At 53.3% G+C, this 20,759-nt stretch overlaps 2 protein-coding genes across 3 annotated transcripts in view; one reads left to right on the top strand and one right to left on the bottom strand.

The window, feature by feature from the left end:
- Window positions 1-15,246, top strand: part of NOC2L (NOC2 like nucleolar associated transcriptional repressor) — a 52,349-nt gene extending 37,103 nt beyond the window's left edge. Inside the window, exons 18-20 of the mRNA XM_086475994.1 lie at window positions 3,649-3,784; window positions 12,043-12,186; window positions 14,796-15,246. Of these exons, the coding sequence (XP_086332120.1) occupies window positions 3,649-3,784; window positions 12,043-12,186; window positions 14,796-14,947 (432 nt within the window). The 3' untranslated portion in view covers window positions 14,948-15,246. The remainder of the gene's footprint in view (window positions 1-3,648; window positions 3,785-12,042; window positions 12,187-14,795) is intronic.
- A 3,491-nt stretch (window positions 15,247-18,737) lies between these two features.
- Window positions 18,738-20,759, bottom strand: part of SAMD11 (sterile alpha motif domain containing 11) — a 123,806-nt gene continuing 121,784 nt past the window's right edge. For both annotated transcript variants that reach the window (XM_086476189.1, XM_086476190.1), the window contains exon 14: window positions 18,738-18,989. In XM_086476189.1, the coding sequence (XP_086332315.1) occupies window positions 18,738-18,989 (252 nt within the window). The remainder of the gene's footprint in view (window positions 18,990-20,759) is intronic.

Genomic DNA, 20,759 nt, shown 5'->3' with positions numbered 1-20,759 from the left:
GGGGCAGAGCTAAGAAACGGCAAGTAGTGATGGCTGTGAGTGGGCCCAAAACTGGCCCTGCTGGTGGGACAAGCTGACACTTTCCTGGTACTGAAGCAGCTTATCACAAGGGGAGAGGAGGTCAGCCCTCAGCGTAGACAAGCCCCCGTCTCATGTTAAAGGGAGGAGGGGAGCCAGACCTCCTTGGGGTGGCCAGGGCCAGCTGAGGTGGAGAGCTCCCCTTGAGGGGGATTGCTTTTGTATGGGCAAGACTCAAGAGGGTGACTTCTGAAACCAGGGGAAGTCTGAAGGGCAGTGCCAGGGACTTGTTTTCTCGCGGAGAAAGTGGGCAGAACAGATAAACTGTGGAGACAGACAGACTTTGGAGTTAGCTTTCTGAAAAGCCTGTGGCTGCCTGGCGTCTTTGCTTGGTGAATGGGGCTGTTGTCTCTCTCGGTGGGGACTGCTAGCTTAATGATGCAGCATTGTGAGTCCCAGCAGGAGAGTGAACACCATGAGGCCCATTAGGGCTGGGAAAATCCATGTCCCATTAGCAGCCATTGGGGGGAAAAAATAATAACAGAAAAAAATCAGCCCGGCTCTCAGCTGCCATGAGCTGCATCTTGCCTTATATAACAACGCTGACCCCGTCTGCCCAGTCCATTTGCTTTTCCCAATGGTTTTTAATGGGATGTAGACTAATCGGCTTCATGAGACTCAGTAGATAGTAGCCATCTAGCCGGGGATTAAAAGGCTGGCCCCCAAATTACCTAATTACTTCTACTGTGCCATGAACACAGGCTGTATCTGTGAGCTGTGGCTCAGTACAAGTCTCATTCCTTTGCTTTGTGATCGCTCCGTAGCTAGTAGGGTGTTTTGGTGCCTTTCTTTCGAGGTGCCCATCTTGAAGGCACTCCTGTGGAGGCTCAGAAAGTTGGAGGTAGCACAACTCAGCACGATTCAACACCAGGTGCTTTTTAATACGCTCAGGTTAAGTTCGACCAGTACAGATGTCACCCAGAACTGCAGGCTGCCTTTGGAAATGGGGACTTTTCCCAGACGGTGTGAAAATACAAAGAGGTCCCAACTAACAGCCTCTGCTCTCTGCTGTACATGCCCTGCACAGGATACCAGTGTTTCACAATGTTGAGATAAGTCTTTCTCTTTTGCTCCCTTGAGTTGGAGAAAGTTTGGAGAATTGGAGAAGACTGTTCCACATCATGTACATGAGACATTTTACTCATACACAGCTCCCATTTCCACTTTAAACCTACTAAGGGATGTGTTATATGGCAACATCCCATGCATGAGGAGGGAGAATAAGACCTTGGATGATTTTTGCATTTCATTTACTGCTCCTGGGGAGTAACGCTGACGAGGGGGGGCATGGAGAGCAGGACTAGCCAACAGGGACTTGGGCAGTTGATGCAGCGGTTGTTCATTGTCAAAACTGCGTTGCTGCTTCTGTTTGTGACGCTTTCAAGCTCAACTATTTCCTAGTTAGGCAGTGCTGGACTCCTGTTTAACTGCTGCTGTTGCTGAAGCATGATAGCTACCGATGCTGCCAGACAGGGACTCTGCAGGTAGCGTGGCTCTTGGCACAGAAGAGGGCTGGAAGGTGCTGCCTGTGACTAGGAGGCTTCCAGAGTCAGCTCAGCCATACTGATGACATGCCACAGGGTGCAGTTCCCAGTACTTGTTGGAGCGACCATCTCTGGGACGTGAGAGGCCTTGATCCAAGTGGAGCTACTGAGGGAGGACATGGTGGTCCAGGTCTTGGGCTGCAGGAAATGCCGGTGCTTCTCCCCGAGGCTGGGATGATGGCAGCATGCCCTGGCTGAGGCAAGGCATGTACGAACTGGAAGGGATCAGATCACTGTGTCTGTGATCACGGCCTAACGCTGGGCTACAAGCGTAGCTCCTGATGTATTTTAGCTTCTGAGACCTTTGTGTTTTATTTCTGGAGCCTCCCATTGGATCAGTATTTCTGGAGCATGTCCCTCTGCCCTCCCAGCCTCCATAACGTTGTATGTCAGAACAGACGAGAGGAGTGAAGCATGAGACCGTCTCGTCCACCAGAACTGGTAGGGGCTAAGGAAAGTGTCTTCACCCTAGTAGCTCCCCTGCCCCACGACAGAGCTTGCTGGAGCATAACCCCCCTTGGAAAGAGGATGGGTAGAGTATGTCATTAGGTCAGCTGAGGGCAGCCGTTTGGCAGTGACTCTGGATTGCTGCTTTTGCTCCATTTTGCTTCCCAAGTCTCTCCTCTGGCATGCAACAACTGCTGTTTGGAAAACCAGTCGTGTGCCGCTTTCTTCACGCATCTTCCCAGCACAGAGACAGCCCAGCAGGTCTCTGCAGGGCCAGTGGAAGGAGAGGCATCTCACAGTGGAAAAGAGGAGGCGGGAAGATGATTTAAAATGAGGACCCTGCAAATGGTAGTTGGTGATTTGCTCCCCTCTCCCCTTCTCTGGCCAGCTTCTGACTTTCCGTCCTGGTGCTGCAGGTTATTGCTTGTAAGTGCTCAGCTCCCAGAATCAATATTGCCCTGCTGGGGACCATATAACCGTGAAACAGGCTGGGAGAAATTGCTGGAATTGGCTGCAGGAGCAAATGTGTGCCTCCGTGTCTCTCGTTGTCCCTCCCTCCCGTCCCCATTCTCTCACTCTTTCTCTTCTCTTCTCTGCTGAGACCTGCCTTTATATGTAGACTGTGTTTTGCTGCTGTTCCCACTGGGAGGGAAGCTCACAGGAGGGTTGAGGTGGATGTGGTCAGAGAGGAGCGTGTTGAGGGGTGGTCTGACGGGTGGGAGAGAGCAAATGAGTTATTACTCGCAGGGCGAATGTTTCCAAGCAAGCTAATGTGCGCTAATGCATGAGTGCTTCCCAGGAGGTGTGCAGCCAGGCACGGGCAGCGGGCAGCTGATGTTCAGAGAGCACTTGGGATTTAATTTGCATTCTGATTATCTTTGCCCTGCTGGCCTGAGCCCTTGCAAGTAAATCCTCCCCCTAATCCCCCTCCGGAGAGGTGTAAAGAGCAGTGAGGTGGTGTCGATTGCAAGTACTTAATGGCATTGATATTGGCTGTCTGCAGCAGCGAGGCTCTTGGCCCATTGATCTCCATAAGGGCTAGCAACTGGGGAAGCCATGGCACAGACAGACCTTAAGCCTCTTCAGCACCTTGCCAGTTAACTCTGCTGAGATCTGCAGCCGAAAAGACAGTGCCCTTGCTATAGCTGTCACAGCTTTGGACGTTGGTGGCAAACTGCTACTGCAGAGGTGACCAGCACAGTCTGGCTTGAGTGTGCTTGGCTGCCCAAGCTCGCAGGGCTCTGCCTGACTCTCAGTCCAGAGGTCTAGGACAGCCAGCTTGTCGTGGATGCCTTGTGTTTTTATCCATGCTAAGGACAGGATACCAGCAGTAGATGGCCCATTAGCAAAAGTGGTTTATTAGGGAATGAGCAGTAGAGCAGTGAACGTGTCGTTCACCTTTGCCTGTGTCTTACAAATCTAGCTGGTGGTCCCCTAGTTGGCAGCAGGCAGACCCAACTGTTCTTGGCAGTGTGGCTTACACGTACTGGGCAAAGCCAAGTTCCTGTGTTCCTCAGCGTTTTATGTTTAAAAGTACAAATTAAGGTTGTTCTTACTGTTGGTTTTGGTTTTTTCCCAGCTTGAAGACTTGAACTTCCCAGAAATTAAGCGTAAGAAGCAAGATGAAAGCAAGGAGGAAGATAAGAAGGAATTCAAGGACCTCTTTGAGCTGGACAGTGACTCTGATGAGGAGAATGTTGGATTTTCTGTAAAAGGTAAGGACTGGGCATACCTTCTCCTTGTCCAGAATTCTGTGTGATGTGGGTTTTCTGTACGATGTGGGTCAATACAGCCCTGTCCTGAGGGGGATGTGTGCTGGCCGTGCTCCGTTCGAAAGATGCACTGTTGAGGAGAGAGAGCACAGGGTGATTAAAGTGACAGACAGAAAGTGGTTGGGAGGCTTTTATGTTTCTCTCCCTCTCATACTTTGTCAATCCAGCTCATTTTAAAGCCTTAGTCCCACATTAATCTTTTTCTGTACGTGATCCATAGTCTATCCTCCCCTTAGCACCCTTCTTTTGTCACAGACACTGCACACAACATCATAGCCCAAGGACCAGGGGATGTTTGGCTGAACACAGACCCTGCTTTCAAAGGCTTCAAAGCAGCAGCCATGGTTCATGTTGTAATTCCCAAAGAGCGATTTCTCCTTCTTGTGCTTATAACCTGTGCAGCTTCTGGGCTGAAGTCTCACCTTGGAGAACATAAAAGTGTCTGTTGTCTTCTTGCACCGTGAGTGCAGGTGCAGAAATCCATGTTTTGTTTCCCCAGCTGTAAAAGAGGAGTAAGAACGTTGTTCTACCTGACAGCTTTGCTGTTTGTGTCGTTGCAAACGATAGCTATCGTAGGGGCTGGCTACCAGAACGGGGATCTTTGGTGGAAGAACGTCTGTCCTCTCTTTGCATGCACTTTGGATTTATGTATTCTATAGTGACTGACGTTGCAAGTGTTCCTGACAGGTCTAGACCCTCTAGAGAAAATGGAGTGATGTCACTCTCTGGCTGTGACCACGAGGGGGCCACAGTAAATTGTGGAACCTGCCTGAGAAGTTCACCACATAGTTTGAGGAAAAACTTGAATGTTCTTTTTTGTAATTCCGTATGTTTGGTTTTCTAAATGCATTGTCATTCATATAGTGGGGCGACTTGCAGGAATACAGAGTTTTCTTGTTTGGAGATTTAATCTACAGAGAAAGTCCTAGCCTGTTGTGCACGTTGTAGGGCACGAGGATAAATTTCGAGACTTAGCACAGAACCAATGAGCACTGTCTCCCTCCCAGGCAGCTGACACAGGAGGAAGGAAAGGTCGGACAACTTGTTTGATAGCTTGAGGTTGAAGTCAGTAGATTTTTGTAGGTGACCCAGCAAAGAACGGGAGGGGAGCAAAAGTGAACACATGACCCACCAAGGTACTGAGGGACCAGTGTGACATCAAAACGATTTGCTGAGCTATGTCCTTGAGATCTGGGGTCGTCCTGCCTGCCAGGTGAGTCGATGCCTTAGAAGAATCCCAGTGGCTTCTAAAAAGGCAGGGATAGTGATAACTGTGGGTTGGAAGGCAGGTTGCTGGGAGCCAGGGAAACCCAGAGGCTCTTCCTGTGCCTCCCAGGGACTGACTTTACGTACGCTTGGGAGATTACTTGGGCTGATGGACTTTGGATGTACACTGGGGTCCTAACGAGGCATGTCTGTCATGAACGTTACTGGTGACCCAGTAGAAGGTCTGTGGCAGCTGTCTGTCTGCACCTGATGTGCGCAGCTTCTACCTGGTTTCTGGTGTTTGCCGGCTCCCTGTAGAAATCCGCTGAATGTGAAGGTTTGCAGTCTGCTTGTTCGGCACGTGCTTGTGACATCTGTCCGTGAGGTCCTTTGGCAGCTTTAAGGGCCTGACATACGTTGTGAAGAGAGTGCAGATAAGGACTGAGGTCCGTGTGATATCAAAGGGCTCTCCCTGCCCACAGCTGCCGTATCTACTCTGCTGAGCACCCCTCAGCACTGCCGTGTCAGTAATGGGTCTTGCCTTCCAACATTCCTGGGTCAGCTGCCTCTCCATAGCCTTTGTTCTTAGTAGGGTGTTTTCTGGAGGGGAGGGAACAGGCCCTGAAGGCAGCTTCCATCTCAAGGAGCAACTGTGCTCAGCCCCGCCATGGCTCCTGAGGTGCTGGGTGGAGACAGCGGAGCGCTGGGTCTGTGCTGTAGCGTCGGGTGAAGTCCCCTCCAGGCAATGGTGTGACTCCGCAGTGGGAAAGGGACAGGGAATAGGGAGGCTGGAAAAAGCGCCGGTGTCTGGGGAGATGCATACAATGAGCTCTTGTTCTTACTCTGTGTGGGGTGTGAGATGTTCCCAGCCGTGCTCTGCATTCAGTAACTGTCAGGGCTGGCTGCAGATGGAAGTCAGAGAAGCCAGTGCTTCAATTTGCTGCAGTTCCTTGTCTTTGTGGCCGTTGTTCCTCCGGGTGGCCTGATGCAAGGGAATTGGGGAGGCCTTGCAGCTGCTGCGGCCTGTCTATTCGCTTCTTTACCTGTGAGGTTCGAAGGCCTAACAGTCTCTTCAAATAAGGCAAAAGGAGAATCTGGGACAATGGAAGGACTTTGGTTCATCTTGAATCAGCCTCAGACTAGCTCCAAGAGAGACATGTTGAGTAGCAGACGGCAGAAATGTAGGCAGGAAGATAAGACTGCCCTGGATGGACCTTCTGCCAGAGGAAAACAAGAAATATAGCTGGAAAACCAGAACTATAGCTGGGAATGGCCAGTGATGCTGACCTCCTTGGGGAGTGACAGGGAGAGACGTGATCCAAGGCAGGTTGGTGCTATGAAGGTAACTGTGACACTGATGTGTGGTGGGGATCTGGGAAGCTCATCAGAGCAGATCAGCCCTTCTGACACAAGGCTACTTCCAGCCGTGGGCAGGAAGAGATGGGGCTGGTGGGCTGTGCCCTCCCTGCTCTGGGAAGAGAAGCAGGGACATGGTTTGGGAATGACAAGGCTGATGTGGGAAAAGAATAGGAGGCTCACTGGAAAGGTCAGCTATACCCAGAGATGTCCATGCTCTCCTCATTAGCAAGGTTTCACAATGGCACCCAAAATTCTGTCCAGAATTCTTACTGGAAAGAGCCAGTTCCAGGGTCCTGGGGGTACGTAGGTCTCTGTGAAGAAGGACGAGGGAGGGACATCTGGAAAGGAAGGAATTCTCTGCCAGAAAAGTCCTAGCTGGATAGTTGCAGTGGCCTGTTGCTGTAACTCATCCTCTTAGGCAACCCCACGGGTTAAATCTGTGAGGATGGTTGCCCTGGTTTGGAAAACTCTCTTCCCCCTGATGATTTTTACTACGTGAAAGTCTGGATTTCAGAACCTGCTGCTGGTGCAGTATCATTGTGGCTCTCTGGTGGGATGTTGGGTATGGAGGCATAGTGAGAAAGGCTCCCATCTCTCACCAACCACAGCATTTGGCTTGGCAGAATCTTTCCTGTGTTTACAGGACCTTCTTCTGGTTAGTAGTTGTTTTGGCCTGTCAGGTCCCAGACCAAATTCACAAGAGTGGAAAATTGTCTGCTAAAAGCCGGGAAATCAGCAGTTTTCTGTTATTTAGCTGTTGTTCAAAGCCCCCCCCTACTTTTTCTATTGGTTTAAATTAAGTATTGTATCAGTGAAATGTTGATTTTGGTTTACACTGGCCCTAACCCCTGGAAGATGGCAGGCCTGGAGAGCAGCTAGAGCTCTTGGGTTAACCATTGCTAGCCAAACCATCTTGCTCATTGACTAACTTCTACATCAAAGACCTCCGTATTTCTCACAGCAGAGCAGGCTTCTCAAGAGGTCTTTCCAATCCCACCCAGGGAGTAAATGGCACGTTTTTCCCAAACTGAGGGGGTCGGGGAGCTCCCTGTTCTCACAGTTTGCTATTACTCATTTCGGGGGGGGGGGGCTAAGGGTAAGTGATGAAAACTGTCCCTGCACGTGGGAGGTGGGTAACGTGCAAATCCTGTTGTCCTCCAGCAGCTCTGGTGCAGCTGTGCTTTACCTTCCCTTCTGTTCTGAGCGTCCCCCTCTTGTCCACCCCCACCTCCACTATTTCCAGCTGTGCCGAAGCAGAGAAAGGAGATTTGCTGCATCCAGCCCCCAGGCAGTTCGGGGTTTGCAGCTCACGCAGCCCTTGGCCCCAGTGTGCTGCTCCCAGATGGGAACCCCACGCCCCTGCTCTCCTCCCGCTGGGGAGCAGGAGCAGCCGCAGCCTCTGGCAGGAGCATCTCCTCCAGAATCCTCCTGGAACAGCCTCTCTCTGGAACAGGCAAGGAGGGGCCGCTGGGGACTGCCCTGGAGTTGGATGGGAAGCGTCCTGGATTTCCCAGAAAGCAGGAGAAGCTGCGGCGTGGGCTGGGGAGCAGATTCAGAGGGAGTGGGTTCGTTCCTGTGGCGAGAATCAGCGTGGGTGTGACGTTGTGGTAGTGGATTCTCACAGGGCAGGTGCTCCTGGAGGTATCCTTGAGTGATTCGGAGGTGGAAGTCAGCTCCAGCCTGAAATCTTTCTGCCTTTCGGCTCCGGGGCTGCACTATAATTGCATGTGTTGAGGAGAGGGATAACAGGGAGGTGCATGAAGATGCAGGTGCAAGCTGAACACCTCCAGTGCTTTTGCAGTGTGTTGGAGAGATAGCAGGGAAGAGCAAAAAGTGTGTTCGGGGCAGGGGAGGTTACAGGGCGGTCAGCAGCTTAGAGATGTTCTGAACTGAGGATTGCAGTTTAATATCCACTGGTCAGTCTGTTGGTTCCCTGATTGTGCCTGATCCTCGTTGTTAACGTGGCTTCCACAGCATCCTCTGGTCATACACTAAGACACGCCACAGCTTTAACACAGACATTGTGAAAAAAGCATTTTTTAAATTTTTTTTTCCTTAAGGCTCCTGCCCACTGAACTCACTGATCTTGTGCCAGCTACAGCTGTCAGCCTGCTTTAGTGGGCCATGGAGGACTGGGCATAAATCTGTCTCTTAGGCCTGTCTTCTTCTGAATCCCAACCCAGGTTTGCATCAGGCCCGAGGTGAAAGGCTGGTAGCAGGCCGTCCGCTCTCCTCGGCCCAGGCCTTCTTCCTAGTCCTTCACATCCTGCAGGACCCAGCAGTAACTAAGCTCTCTGATCCTTCCTTACCTTAACCTTAACACCTCACAGCAGCCAAAACCGCGATAAGCCATTTATCTTTGACAGCAGCAGCCGTTTCCCTAGCTCTGGGAGCAGGTCTTCAGTCTCCTCTTTCCTGAGGCCCAACCCTGACTTCAGCCTTTGCTGTAGGTGACAGATCCCTGGCAGAAAAAGCCTCCCACCCACCTGAGTCTTCATTCTCACTTCTCAGGCCTTGCCGAATCCAACAATGAATGAATCTCTTCTGATTCCTAGCGAGACTAGCAATGACAAGCGTTTCTGTGTCTGCTGTCACGTTTATAGAGGTCTCACTGGGCTTCTTTGCCGTTCGAGCCCCCTGCTCTGTCAGCACCAGCACTTCTGTTCATTTTAGGGGTTCTTGAGAGAATAGAGGGGGTGGTGGACAGCTCTTTGGAATTCAGTCAGGGAGTTCATCAGCACAAATCCATGTCTGCTCCTTTCAGAACCTGGAAGTTAGGCGCGCTGGTGAGCTCCCTGTCAGTGCATCTTGCGTTGTGCTGGGAGACCTCAACCGAGATCGGGTTTGGTGGGGGGGGTGCTGCTGCGTAGCCTGCTGGGGAGGGGTAGTCCCTGCTCAGTGAGTCACTATGAAAAATTTAGGTGTAATAACTGAGGCAGGAGAGGGGAGGGGGGTGTCTCAACACAGTTGGAATGGGGTTTGAGACAGGACTTGGAGTGCACGAGTCCAGGATCCCAGCATAGTGGTCCTTCTAACAAGGTGATGCTGCCTGTTGGCCCTTTCTGGTTGCTTTGGTTTTGTCTGCACCGGAAAAAAAAAAAGAAGGAAAGTGGTGAATTTGCAATTGTTGTTTTAATCTTATGGGTCTGAGGAGAGATTCCCCCTGCGTTGTGCAAGCGGAGCTGAAAGCTGCATGCTCATTTCGGGAGGATTGCACGCCCCCAGCGTCCTCCCCGAGGTGGCAAGAAAGGTGGTGAACGCAAGCTGTTCCATCCCATCAAGACAAGCCGCCCTCTGGAATGGAGCAGGCATTTGGCAGGCGGGAGAGACCCCGTGGTCGTGCCTCTGCAAGGCCTGAAGAGGGGAGAGAAACACATTTGCCCGTTTCAGGAACCCCCCGAGCAGGGAAGGGCAGAAAGAGCCAGGAGATGGGGAGGAAAGAGCGTGGATTTGATCCATCGGTGTGTCGCTCGTGGGGGTGGGGAAGTTCATGCATTCCTCATTTACCGGCTGACAGATCTCTGGGAGGAAAGGCGGCTGCTCCTGGAAATTATTAATGGCTTAGGAAGAGGTGCTGGGCTGCCTCATCAGGAGGCAATTAAAGGCGAGGAGGGAGCGTGGCCGCAGCGTCTCCCTGGGCCGGGCTGTAACGAGCGATCGGTCCGCGTGAGGTGTTGGTGTGCCTCTAATGAACTTGAACAGGTTTCTTCATTTATCCCTCACGTCATCGTATCACATCAACTTAATGCCAGGCTGGTTGGGGGGCCAGGGGTGTGGAAGGAGGGGTCAGACATTCTCATTTCCTAGCAGAACAACCGCGGCCCGTCTCGGTGGCAGAATTCCTGCGCTGGGCTGTCAGCTTGAGGGCCTCGAGGCAGAGCTGAGGAGGAAAGAGGGGAGAAGAGCTGGTTAACCGGAGCACCCCAAGCATTATCTTCTGGAGTCTTGCTGATACCTTCCTGCCGCTGGAGATTCAAGCTCGAGTTCCGCGTGAAGGCTTTTGGGGCCTCTGCGTGTGTACGGCGGTGGAAGGGGAGGCAGGGGCTGAGCCTTAGGGGAGGGGAGCGGGAGGCTGGAGAAGTTCCGTAAATTCCTCTTGGGGGCCCGCTGCCTGTGTGGGCAGCGCGTAGGAATGACGTGAGGGCCTGCTACCCAATTCCTGCCCGCAGCTGGTTCCTCTGCACGCTTTCTCGCTCGATCTGACGGCGCTTCGGCTGCTGCTGCGTGATGGATGAGAGCGTGCCCCCCTCGGCTGTTGCCTGAGCTGCTCAGGTGCCCATCAATATGATGGGGTGCAGTGAACAGCGCTGCAATCCATCTCCCGGGGAGCGGGTGCTCTCCGCGGGGCGCCCGAGAGCTCCGTCCGTCCGTCCGTGAGATGTCGCTTCCCATCCCTCGGGGGGGGGGGGGACCGTTGCACAGCGGCTGTGCGCTGGCAGAGCTGACGGATGGGTGAAAGCCGAGCGAGCAGGCGGGGAGCTGGGAATGCTGGCAGCCGGCTTATTGATGGCTCCGTGTGCAGTTCGGTGAGGAACGCAGGTCAGCGGCTGAGCAGGGAGGATGGGGCGAAAAATAGATGCCGTGGTGGGGCCCGAGAATCACCATGTGAAAAAGATGTACAGCCAGTTTCCCAGCAGAGTCTGAAGTGCGAATAAATAGCTGCTTCAGCAGCTTTGTAAGCAAGGGCAGGCAACCTGCAGCACTGAGCTGGGCTCAGCTCAGGGGTGGTGGTGGCTGGGAGGAGGCAAGAAGGTGGTTCTGCTGCCTCTGTACAGAATTTGTATTGTGTCAGTTAAATGCCTGGTGACGCTGTCCAGAGGAGGGAGAGAGGGGAGAAGCACTTCTCCACTGAGGTGAACTCAACGTGAGTAAAAAGAAGTTCCAGAGGCTCAGAGACAGATGATTTTCCACAGGCCAAGCACCCAGAAGGCTCTTAATACGTCCTCCCAGGTTCCCTTGGACCTGGCTAGCCATCTGCAGAGGGAATTTGCAGCACTATCTGTTCCTAAACCACCTACTTGTGACTGACAGAGGGAGTAAAGCCAAGAGAGGTTTACGAGGATGCCCTGAACGAGAGGGTCTGCCCCTCTTTTCAGTTACATATAACGTGGGGAGGTGGAGGTGGGTCTATGCAGGTGCTAGTTCTCAGTGGATCCAGCCCTTCTCTCATCTCAGCTGTGTGACTTAATCTTTCTCCTATCTCATGTCTTTTCAGTAGGCCCATTTCTTCTCGTTGTACTCTCCTCCTGCCTTCCTCTCCGAGCTTTCATGTCCCTGAGCAGGGCAGACAGGTTCACGATGGACGCTTGGGTGCTGCGCCGGTGGTGCTCCATAAATCCCAGCTAGCAGCAAATCCTGGGCTTTAGCGTTAGAGCCCTGCTATGGGCGTCAGACTCTGTGTGCTGCCCTTCCTGGCCTCTAGCAGGTGCCTCTGAAATGAAATGAAGCCTTCTCTGGGCCTCTAGTGCAAGGGGACATGGCTTTTGGAGAAACAGGGTGAATTTTCCCTTTAGAGGGTGTGACTGTTGCCGAGGACGAACGCTGGGGCGGCGGCGCTTGGCCCTTGGCCCTTGGCATCTACGTACGCTTGTGTGCTGCGCTTTGTGGTTCCTTTTACATAGCCACAACACTTGCAGGTAAAGCCAAAGCCAAGCAGGCATCAGACGACAGTTCAGAAGCAAGCAGCAAGGACTATGGCGAGGATGAGGATGATGACGACGGAGAAGGAAAGTATGAAATCGAGGAGGACGAGGAAGAACTGGACGACAGTGCCTCGGATGGTAAGTAGTGCAGCTGGGCTAAGGGGAAGGGAATTACTGACAGCACTGGAGGCTCCTTTGCATTCTGGGGGCTCCCCTACAAAGGAACCGTCTCCTCTTCCCTTGCTGTGCTGCTGTTCTGAGCTGGGGGTACCAGGAGGGACTTTTACACACAGACACAGACGTACCCTGGACAGGGAGACCTGGCAGTTGTGAGTTTATACTAAGAAGAGAGCGAAAGGGTTAAGGTCTTTGCAGGCCTTGCTCTAACAAGCCACCAGTCCCTTTCATCTCTTCTCAGGGGCCTCCTGCAGAGAGGCTCAAACAAACTCTTGAAGTACAGCCCACCCCAACAGGGTACCAAAACCTTGCTTGAAGGCTCTCCACAGGTTACACGCAGGTGGGAGTGCGGAGGGTGCACTTCACTTTTCATCTGAGCAGTGCCTGGGGGACGGGGCGCTGCACAGGGGTAACCCTTTAGTTGCTGCTTCTCAACAGCTCCTCCCAGCATAGGACTGGTAGGAGATCTTGTCCCAATCCGGCGTTCATCTGGGGTTTCACACTGAAACAGGGGTATTTGTGCATATACAGACCCTGCTGGAACCACTGCCTTGGTCCTGATCACTCCTGCCAGTTAGTAGCTGCTGCCCAGAGACAGAAGCGGTGGGTGCAGCGCGGGAGGCTGCCGGTTTGGCGCGCTCCCAGCAGGCCAGAACAGCAGCTGCCTAAATGGCTACTGAGAAACCTGCCAGCGCTGTCCCCGGGGCTGTGCTGGCCACCAAGCCAGGCTGTGTTGCAGCTGAGGAGAGAGTATCGTCCCCTTCCGCCCCTTGCACAGAGCCACAGCCAGCGAGAGAGCCCGCTCAGCGCCCGAGAGCCCGCTCAGCGCCCGAGAGCCCGCTCAGCGCCTGAGAGAGCCCGCTCAGCGCCCGAGAGCCCGCTCAGCGCCCGAGAGCCCGCTCAGCGCCCGAGAGCGCCCATTCAGTGCCCAGCGGCGCAGCCGGCCCCGTTCGGCTCAGCCTGGCCGGCGGCTGCCAAGCCACGCGGCTCGCTCCGCAGACGGAGCTGGGCCTGCCAGGGGCTCTGGCGGCCGTGGTGTTCCTTTGCTGGGGTTTGCGTGCCGCTTGCTTGGGCCTTTGCAGGAGAGTGCCAAGCCTCTGCCGCTCAGCGTGCCGTTGGGTGTGATGTGTGGTTGTGGGGAACAGCCACAAAAGCTCCTGGGTGCAGGCTTTCTTTACCGGTTTGGGGAGCAGGAAGGGGGGAACGAGTCCAAGTGAGAGCAAAATCTGACTGATTTAGCATGGCAGATGGCTGTGGCTTGGCATGCACACCCAACCCTCGGCGCCGAGAAGAGATGGGTATTTGATGCATGTTCTGACAATGCTGTAGAGGATAAAGAGAGCGAATTTCCCTCTCTGCCTGCTGGAGTACTCGGACAAGCTGAAGGAAAAGCACCCTTCCTTGGCGTCGGGGGGGAGCAGGAGCTCTCCTCCTCCCTTCCTTTACCCCTGCAGCAGCTTCCTCCGCGCTGGGCTGTAGGAGCACAGCGTAGAGCCAGCAGAGGCTCTCAGTGCCTGGCGTAGCAGCAGTGACATTCAGGCCCGGGTGCTCCTGGCCTGTGGCGCTTTTTCAGCCGTCAGTCACCCAGACAGGCAGATCCCCCCCTCCCAAGTCCTAAGCTCTGTGTGCTGAGCGTTCCTGTTGGGCTTTTTTTACCAAAACACGCAGCGTGCAGCCTGGTGGGGCAAGGGAACAGCTAGGAGCTTGTGTCTGTGACAGCTTCCCACCCTCCAGCGGGCCAGAGCCTTCGGGAAGAGCTCTGCACGTGCCGTCCGTGCCCTGGGGAGGCCCTTCTGTGGTCCTGGTGCTCGGGTGGCACCAGTGTGGTTTTGAAAGATGCAAACTGCAGTGAGCAGCCAGGCCCTGATGTTGGGCAGCCAGAGCTGATCCAGGGAGTGCCGAGGAGGGGGAGAGACAGCCGTGTGCCTGGAGAGGCTGCGGGCAGGAGCCCAGAGGTAGGAATTGGTGCTGAGCAGAGGCTTTGCTGGTGGAGCCCAAGGAAGGTGATCTGCAGGGCCCCCTTGGGGAGCAAGGTCGTACGAAGCTCAAGCCACACTGCTGGCATGAGCGGGAAGGGCGCTGGCAAGGGGGACACGTACACTCCTGCACAGCGCCTAGAAACCAGTTCTCACTTGTGCTCCCCGCTCTTAAAATAGCATTTCCAAAAGAAAAAAGAGGGAGCTTGGGGCTAGTTTTGCATTTGGGAGTCCTGCCGTTGCCTATGACAGCTCCCTTCTGTCAGCTCTTAATGCCCAGGCCGACACCTCTAGTGAGGAAGACTGCCCTGAGCTGTGAGGGCTGAAGGTTTGGAGGCACCGCCTGTCTGGTACCCCTGAGTTTTGCTTTGTATTTCTCTGCCTCAGTTCGTCTCCTCTCCTACCGCCCCAAGTACTTCAGAGCCAGCGCTGCACCGAGCTCCCTGCAGCGCTCTCCTGCCGCTATCTGGGAGCTGCAGTGGCGCCAATAAATTAATGAGTGTCTGGGATTAATTAGCCATGAGCTGCCGCGACTCGCCTCGCTCTCGCTCCCAGTAAAGCAGGATTTACACCTCTCCCTCTCTCCACCCGCAGAGGAGGACGAAGCAGCCGCACGGGTTTCCCAAGGGGCACAGGAGCAGAGGAGCCGCCGCACCCGTGGGATGTCGCGCTCCGACCTCGAGCAGCTCGCCCAAGGAGAAGAGGACATCGTGGAGGACTTGGCTTTCTCTGATGATGACGACTGAGCACCCTCCCAGCCACCCCCTGCTCCAAGCTCATCCCTTACAGAGCTGCTGTGTACTGGCTCCCCCAGCCTTCAGCACCTGCAGCTGGTTCTCAAAGGAGGTGGTAAGAGCTGGGGAGCGTGGAGGGTGGGAGGCCAGCCCCAGGTGCCACCAAGGACTTTCTCAGAGACACAGCAGAGATGCTACTTGGGACTTTCAAAGCTTTTTCTACCAGTTATGTTTTCGGTAAAATTGTGGTCACATCAAGGCCGGTAAAACAACAAAGGTAATTAAAAAAGCCCTCGTTAAAATCTGCTGCTTTAAACAGCATAGGGTTCAGTTTCAGCTCCTGCTGGAGCACGAGCTGACCAAGGGAAGGACCAGTTCTTTTGTCTAAGGGTCCTCCTGTCTCTTCAGCCAGCCACCTGTCACCCCATCTTTCGCTCTGGGGCCCTCACCAAACCCTTCATTTGCCAAGAAGTTCTTAGGGATTGCGGAGAGTGTTTGTTTCAGAGCTTTGTACCTTCCCTGCAAACGGAAGCTTTATCAGTAACGGCAGCAGCAGCTCAGTCAGTTCAACCAAGCTGGCTGTAAAGCTGAAGAAGTTAAAGAGCCTGAGGATGGGGGGCAGGCAGGAGGTTGTGCAGGCAGGAAGGAGTAAGAACAGGCAAAGCCACCAGTGTAGGAAACGTACTTTCACTTTGTGATGGCTGACTGCTTAGCAAAAACCAGGGATGGGGCTGAGCCCGTGCTTTGTAACAACAGCCCTTTTCTCCCTAAAGAAAGACATAAAATTGCCTCTTTCCAGGGCCAGTCCTGGCTGCTGCTGCTGGTGGTGAACATGGTTTTGTTCCACAAGTCCTGAACACCCAGCGAGCACTGTACTGAAAACAGCAGTGACGATTGCAGGCCCTCCTGGGCACCGGCCTCTTGCTGAATTCACCTCAAAGCCAACCCCTGCACCACCTGGGCAGCTTCTGGATGCAGCTCGTTCTGCGTCCTGCTGCAGGAGTGGTGCTTGCGAGAGGACGTGGTGGGGAAGGGCAATTGGTGATGGGAAAATACAAACAAACAGCTGCTTTTCTCTTGAGACCACTGTTTGTTGGCAGGATTGGCAGCTAGGAAACCTATTTCTTTGGAAAACAAACTGGAAATAGAAGGTATTTGCTGAGAGAGGTGGGGAAAGTTAAGTATATTTAGGGTGTATCTGACAGCATCACTCCTGAAAATTGTATGTGCCTTTGAGAGCATTGATATTTGTTAATGCAGATTTTTGGAAAAGAAGATAGAGGGCCAGGACTAAATATGATCTTTATTCTTCTCTGCCACCAGTAGCTGTCTGTCAGCACTAGGGGTGGCCCAGCTCCCTGCACAGACATGGTCATCTGCCTTCTGCACTGCCTATGTGTTCCCCTCCAGGCATCCTTACTCCTGCCCACCACAAGAGGACAAGATGCTTTCCTTAAAAACATTTTAAAAGAGGGTTTTTTTTTTTAGTAAGTTCTGTTTTCATGGTGTCAGACAGCTCGGAAACATTCTCTTATTGCAGACAGAAACCCAAATGTACCGGCCAGTGGTCTCCCTCTCGCCCACATGCAAGGGACAACAACTCGGGGTACGTAGAGAGGCTAATGCTGCTCTTCCTGTCCTGCACCGAGCGCTGCTCCTTTCCTGCTCCCAGACATCACTCAGCGGTGAATTACTGCTCTAGTGCAGCTTCATTCAGAGGTCGTTAGGTCTTTCTGGAGTTTAGCAGCAGGAACAGGGCTAGGGAGGGCTGCTTCTCCCCAGCCGCAGTTACAGTAAGCACTAGGCCTGCCCTTCCTACACACGCACCCTTCGTCCCGTCAGGGGGAGGAAGTAACCTCAGCAATTGGTAATTTGGGGTTTACCATGAACATCATGGGTATTGTCATTAAATTATTACCATTTACAGCCCACTCTGAGGGGGCCAGAGCACCGGCTGCTTGATTAGGGGTTCGGGAACGCTCAAGACTGAGGTTCCCTCTGGCTGGTAAAGCCTGTGTCTTCAGGCAGTCACACGTGGGAGCCTGGGATACGACTGCAAAGACGAGAACTGCAAGGCCCTAACTAGAAGAAAAAGGGTTCAACTTACCTTTTGTTCCACAAGAGCGAGGCGTTGCTTTGTCTCCTTCCTCTGACTTAGCCGGGCAAGGTGCTGTCTGCCTTTTGGCAGCCGGGAACCAACGCTCAGGTTGGCTTTTAGGCCAGAGAGGCAGCAGCTCCAGCGCACCAAGGGTTACCCCCACCAGCTAAGGCACACGGCCCCAGCGTGCAGGAGGCTTCTTGCGCAGAGCAACCCCTTGCAAGGAGCTGAGGACGCCAGGTACCGTTTGTAAATTAAGTGTTTTTCTTTTTTATTTAAATTGATTGCTGGAAAGCATTTTTATCGTGATGTGATGGATAATGAATTATTTTTTTTTTTTACAATATAAAGAAGCTAATGTACCACCAAGCTATTTTGTAAGAAAAACGGTAGCACGTGCAACGTTTAAACAAAAAAAAAAAGGGGGGGGGAGGGAGGGAAGGGGGAAAGAGAGAGAAAAAAGTACCACATGTGATTGTTGTTCACAACTGTACAAGTCACAGGAGGTCACCCCCAGGAGTTACCATCTCATTCACAGTAGTAAAACCTCTACCCCTTGTTTTTAGCCTGAATCCCCCAGCATCCCTCCCCCTCCTCCGGGAACGCACAGGGATCTGTCTCATGGTCCACAGCAGGCCAGAATGTGCAACTACATCCACCTCTGTAACAAGGCTTGAAAAAGAACAAAACCAACCCTACGAACAAAAAAAACCCCACCCCAGATGTAAAAATGAGTCTGGTGTCCACGTGAAGGAGGGAGGGGGCCACGCTGGAGTGAGGCCTGTGACCCTTCCTCCCACCAAAGCACACACTTCTTTTTCTTCCTTCGCTTTAAAACAAAACATCTAATTAAAAAAAAAAAAAAAAACAAAACCAAACCAAACAACAAACCACCTCTGCAGGGCTGGAGCACAGGCAGAGTCCGTGCTCCGGGTGCCGAAAGGGACGAGGGCAGCCCCTGGCCTGGGGGACAGCACTGAGCCGCCTGTGCCGTACCATCCACACTGAAGTAAACATGGACCGGAACTTGCCTTTTTTTTTTTTTTTCTTTTCTTTTTTCTTCTTTTTTTTCTTTTCTTTTTCCTTTTTGTCTGTCTTTGGTATTGTTTTAAAAGTTGCTAGAGATGCATAGACACCTGAATGAGGAACTGAGCACAGTCTCCAGGGAGGAGGAGCTGTTTGGGAAGGTGGTTGGTTTCATTTTCGATGGGTTTGGGTTTTTTGTTTTGCTCAGGGGTGCTGAGTACCACTGGGAGGAGCAGTGCCTGTTCCCCTTCCCTGCTCGGAGTCACACCCACAGGTTCCTGAAAGCCGTGCTTCTTTGAAGGCAAAGAAAAGCGTTCAGCTCCCTGTCCACGGCTCTCCATGTGAGAGAAGGGGTGTGAAATGCTGCTGCCATCCTCTAGAACCTCTCTCTTCGCTCGTGTTGTCACAGTACATCTTTGGATAAGTTTTCCTTCCTTCCCTTTTTTTTTTTACAGGTTTTTAAACTTCTGCGTGTGTTTTGTTCTGGGTTGTTTTGTTGTCTTTTTTTTTTTTTTAAAGAAAAAGCAAATGCCTCCAAAAAAATTAAAAACCTCCCTTCCTCACTCCTGTGTCGCACTCTGCTGAGGGAGGCTCTCCTGGTCATCTCCAAATGCATCGTCACCTTCAGTTGGTTCAACCGAACCCCAGTTCCAGCAGCAGTCCAGAGCTGTCCTGCAGTTAGGAGGGAGGTTTCGTGGTGTCGTTGAGCCCGGCGAGGAGGGAGGAGGGGTTGCCGTTCTCCTGCTTCGGCGAGACGCGGCTGGCGGAGGGCAGGCCGCTGCTGAAGGGGGAGGCCACGCTGCCGGTGGAGGAGGGCCGGAGGTCCGCTGGGGGCAGGTCCCTCTCGGGGGGCCGTAAACCAGGAGGCTGCAGGGGGAAAGCCATGGGGAAGCCTGCCATGTACAGGACTCTGCCTACTCTCTTGGCGACCTATTTTAAAAAAAAAAAAGAGAAATTAAATGCAGGGGCGGGGGTCAACAAGGGATGAGAACGTGCACAAACTGTCTTCAGAAACCCAGAGGCGGCGTTTTCATGCAGCCAGCCCAGGTGCTGTACTCCAGCGGATAGAAGAGTTGCCATTCCCAATCCACCAAAAACACCCACCCCCCCCGGGGACTTTACCAGAGAAGCCCAGGGCAGGTTTCCTCCTCTCCCCTTTTTTTTTTCTGAAGGGCTCTGCCTTGCAGTAGCTCTCCCTCGCTCGGTTTTACCGGGCACTCTGGTGCCTGGCACCGCTGGAGCTGCAAGGTCTCCCCCAGATCACGCCTCAGGCTCAAGCTGTGCTGGCCCTTGCAGTGTCCTGGGTTTTGTCCCGTGCTGGCCCCTGTAGGGTCCTGGTGACTGGTCCTGTGCCCCGTTTTGTGGCTGGCCGGCTGAGGGCCTTGCTGAGGTGCGGGCTGACAGGGAGACGCGTGCAGCCCCACGCTGACCCCCGTCCAGCCTCTGCTCTGCGATAACTGGGCCTCGCTGTCCCATCAGGCGACTAGGGAAGCCTCCAGCCCCTGTCCCTGGCTAGGTAAGGCTGCTGGGACAGCTATGACAGTGCTCCTCGCCTTTCGTGGCCCCCCAGCTCACCCCCTTCCCGAGGGACACCCCCAGTGGTGGTGAGCAGCGGCGCGTAGGTCGTCGCTGCTGCGGAGGAACCTGCCTGGCTGTAGCTGCCTCCAGGCGAAGGTGTTTCAGGTGAAGAGGGGGTGACTGATTCCTGCCACCGCTGTGATTTCAGTGACAGGCGCCACTGGACGGACAAGTTGACAGAATTCTGCTCTCCTTGTGCTAACCCAGCACAGCAGGACACTACGGGATGTCCACGTCGGAAGAGCAGGAATTGCTCTTAAAGGGGGTGAAGGGGGGGAGCTGGGACAACAGGGTGAGGGAGGCAAAAAAAAATCTGGCTTCAGGGTGGCTGCTGTTAGCTGCACAGGAAAGGATAAGCCTGCACCCTCTCCTGTCTTCTGCTGGGCCCAAGAAAACGCTCCTGAAGCGGTTCTCGCCTCCCAGCGAGGGCCAAAGGCCCCACAACTTCCCAGCACCGACGCAGCTGGTTCGCATTTGAGCTTAACCAAACCCACAGGCTCGTGTTCCAACCAGACAACTGCGGCCTTATTCAGGCCGCAGCATCGGGACTTTGCTCCCCACTTACTCCCCGCCCCGCCCCATTATAGAACTTTAAACACTATTGATTAACTCGAAGCGGGGTTTGTGTAGTTTCAGGCCACATCTCATATTCCCCCGCCCCCCCAAATCCGAGCTAAGAATGTCTGTGAGCTATTTGGCCTTCTCTGGGTTTTTTTTTGAAGAAATCTAAGAGTTTTATTTCCTACTGAATAGACCCGCAGGGAACAATTGCCCACAGAACCTTTTTATTAGACCCCTCATAAACAGTGAGGGCTGCAGGGAAAGGAGTAAAGTTGCTCTTATTGTTTTACCATAACGTAACAAACGTATAGCTTGTGGGTTGGGGGGGGGACCACGCCAGAACAGTGACTCTCTGCAGCCCCTGTATGTGCACATGCACGTTACTGTCATAACCAGTTGCATGACATAATCCCTTGGGGAATACAGCCGAACAGCCTGTTCTTGACAGGTGTCAGAAGCTATTTCCTGCTCATTAAATGGGAAAAAAAAAAAACCATAAATTAAAAAAAAAGAAGATAGGGGAGATGATGGTGGTCTAGATTTGAGTCCAACCCAGGGGAA

The sequence above is a fragment of the Leptosomus discolor genome, chromosome 20 (genome assembly GCF_034619465.1).
Source record: "Leptosomus discolor isolate bLepDis1 chromosome 20, bLepDis1.hap2, whole genome shotgun sequence".
NCBI lineage: Eukaryota > Metazoa > Chordata > Aves > Leptosomiformes > Leptosomidae > Leptosomus > Leptosomus discolor.
The sequence above is the reverse complement of the archived record's forward strand: the minus strand, read 5'-3'. Positions and strand labels throughout refer to the sequence as shown.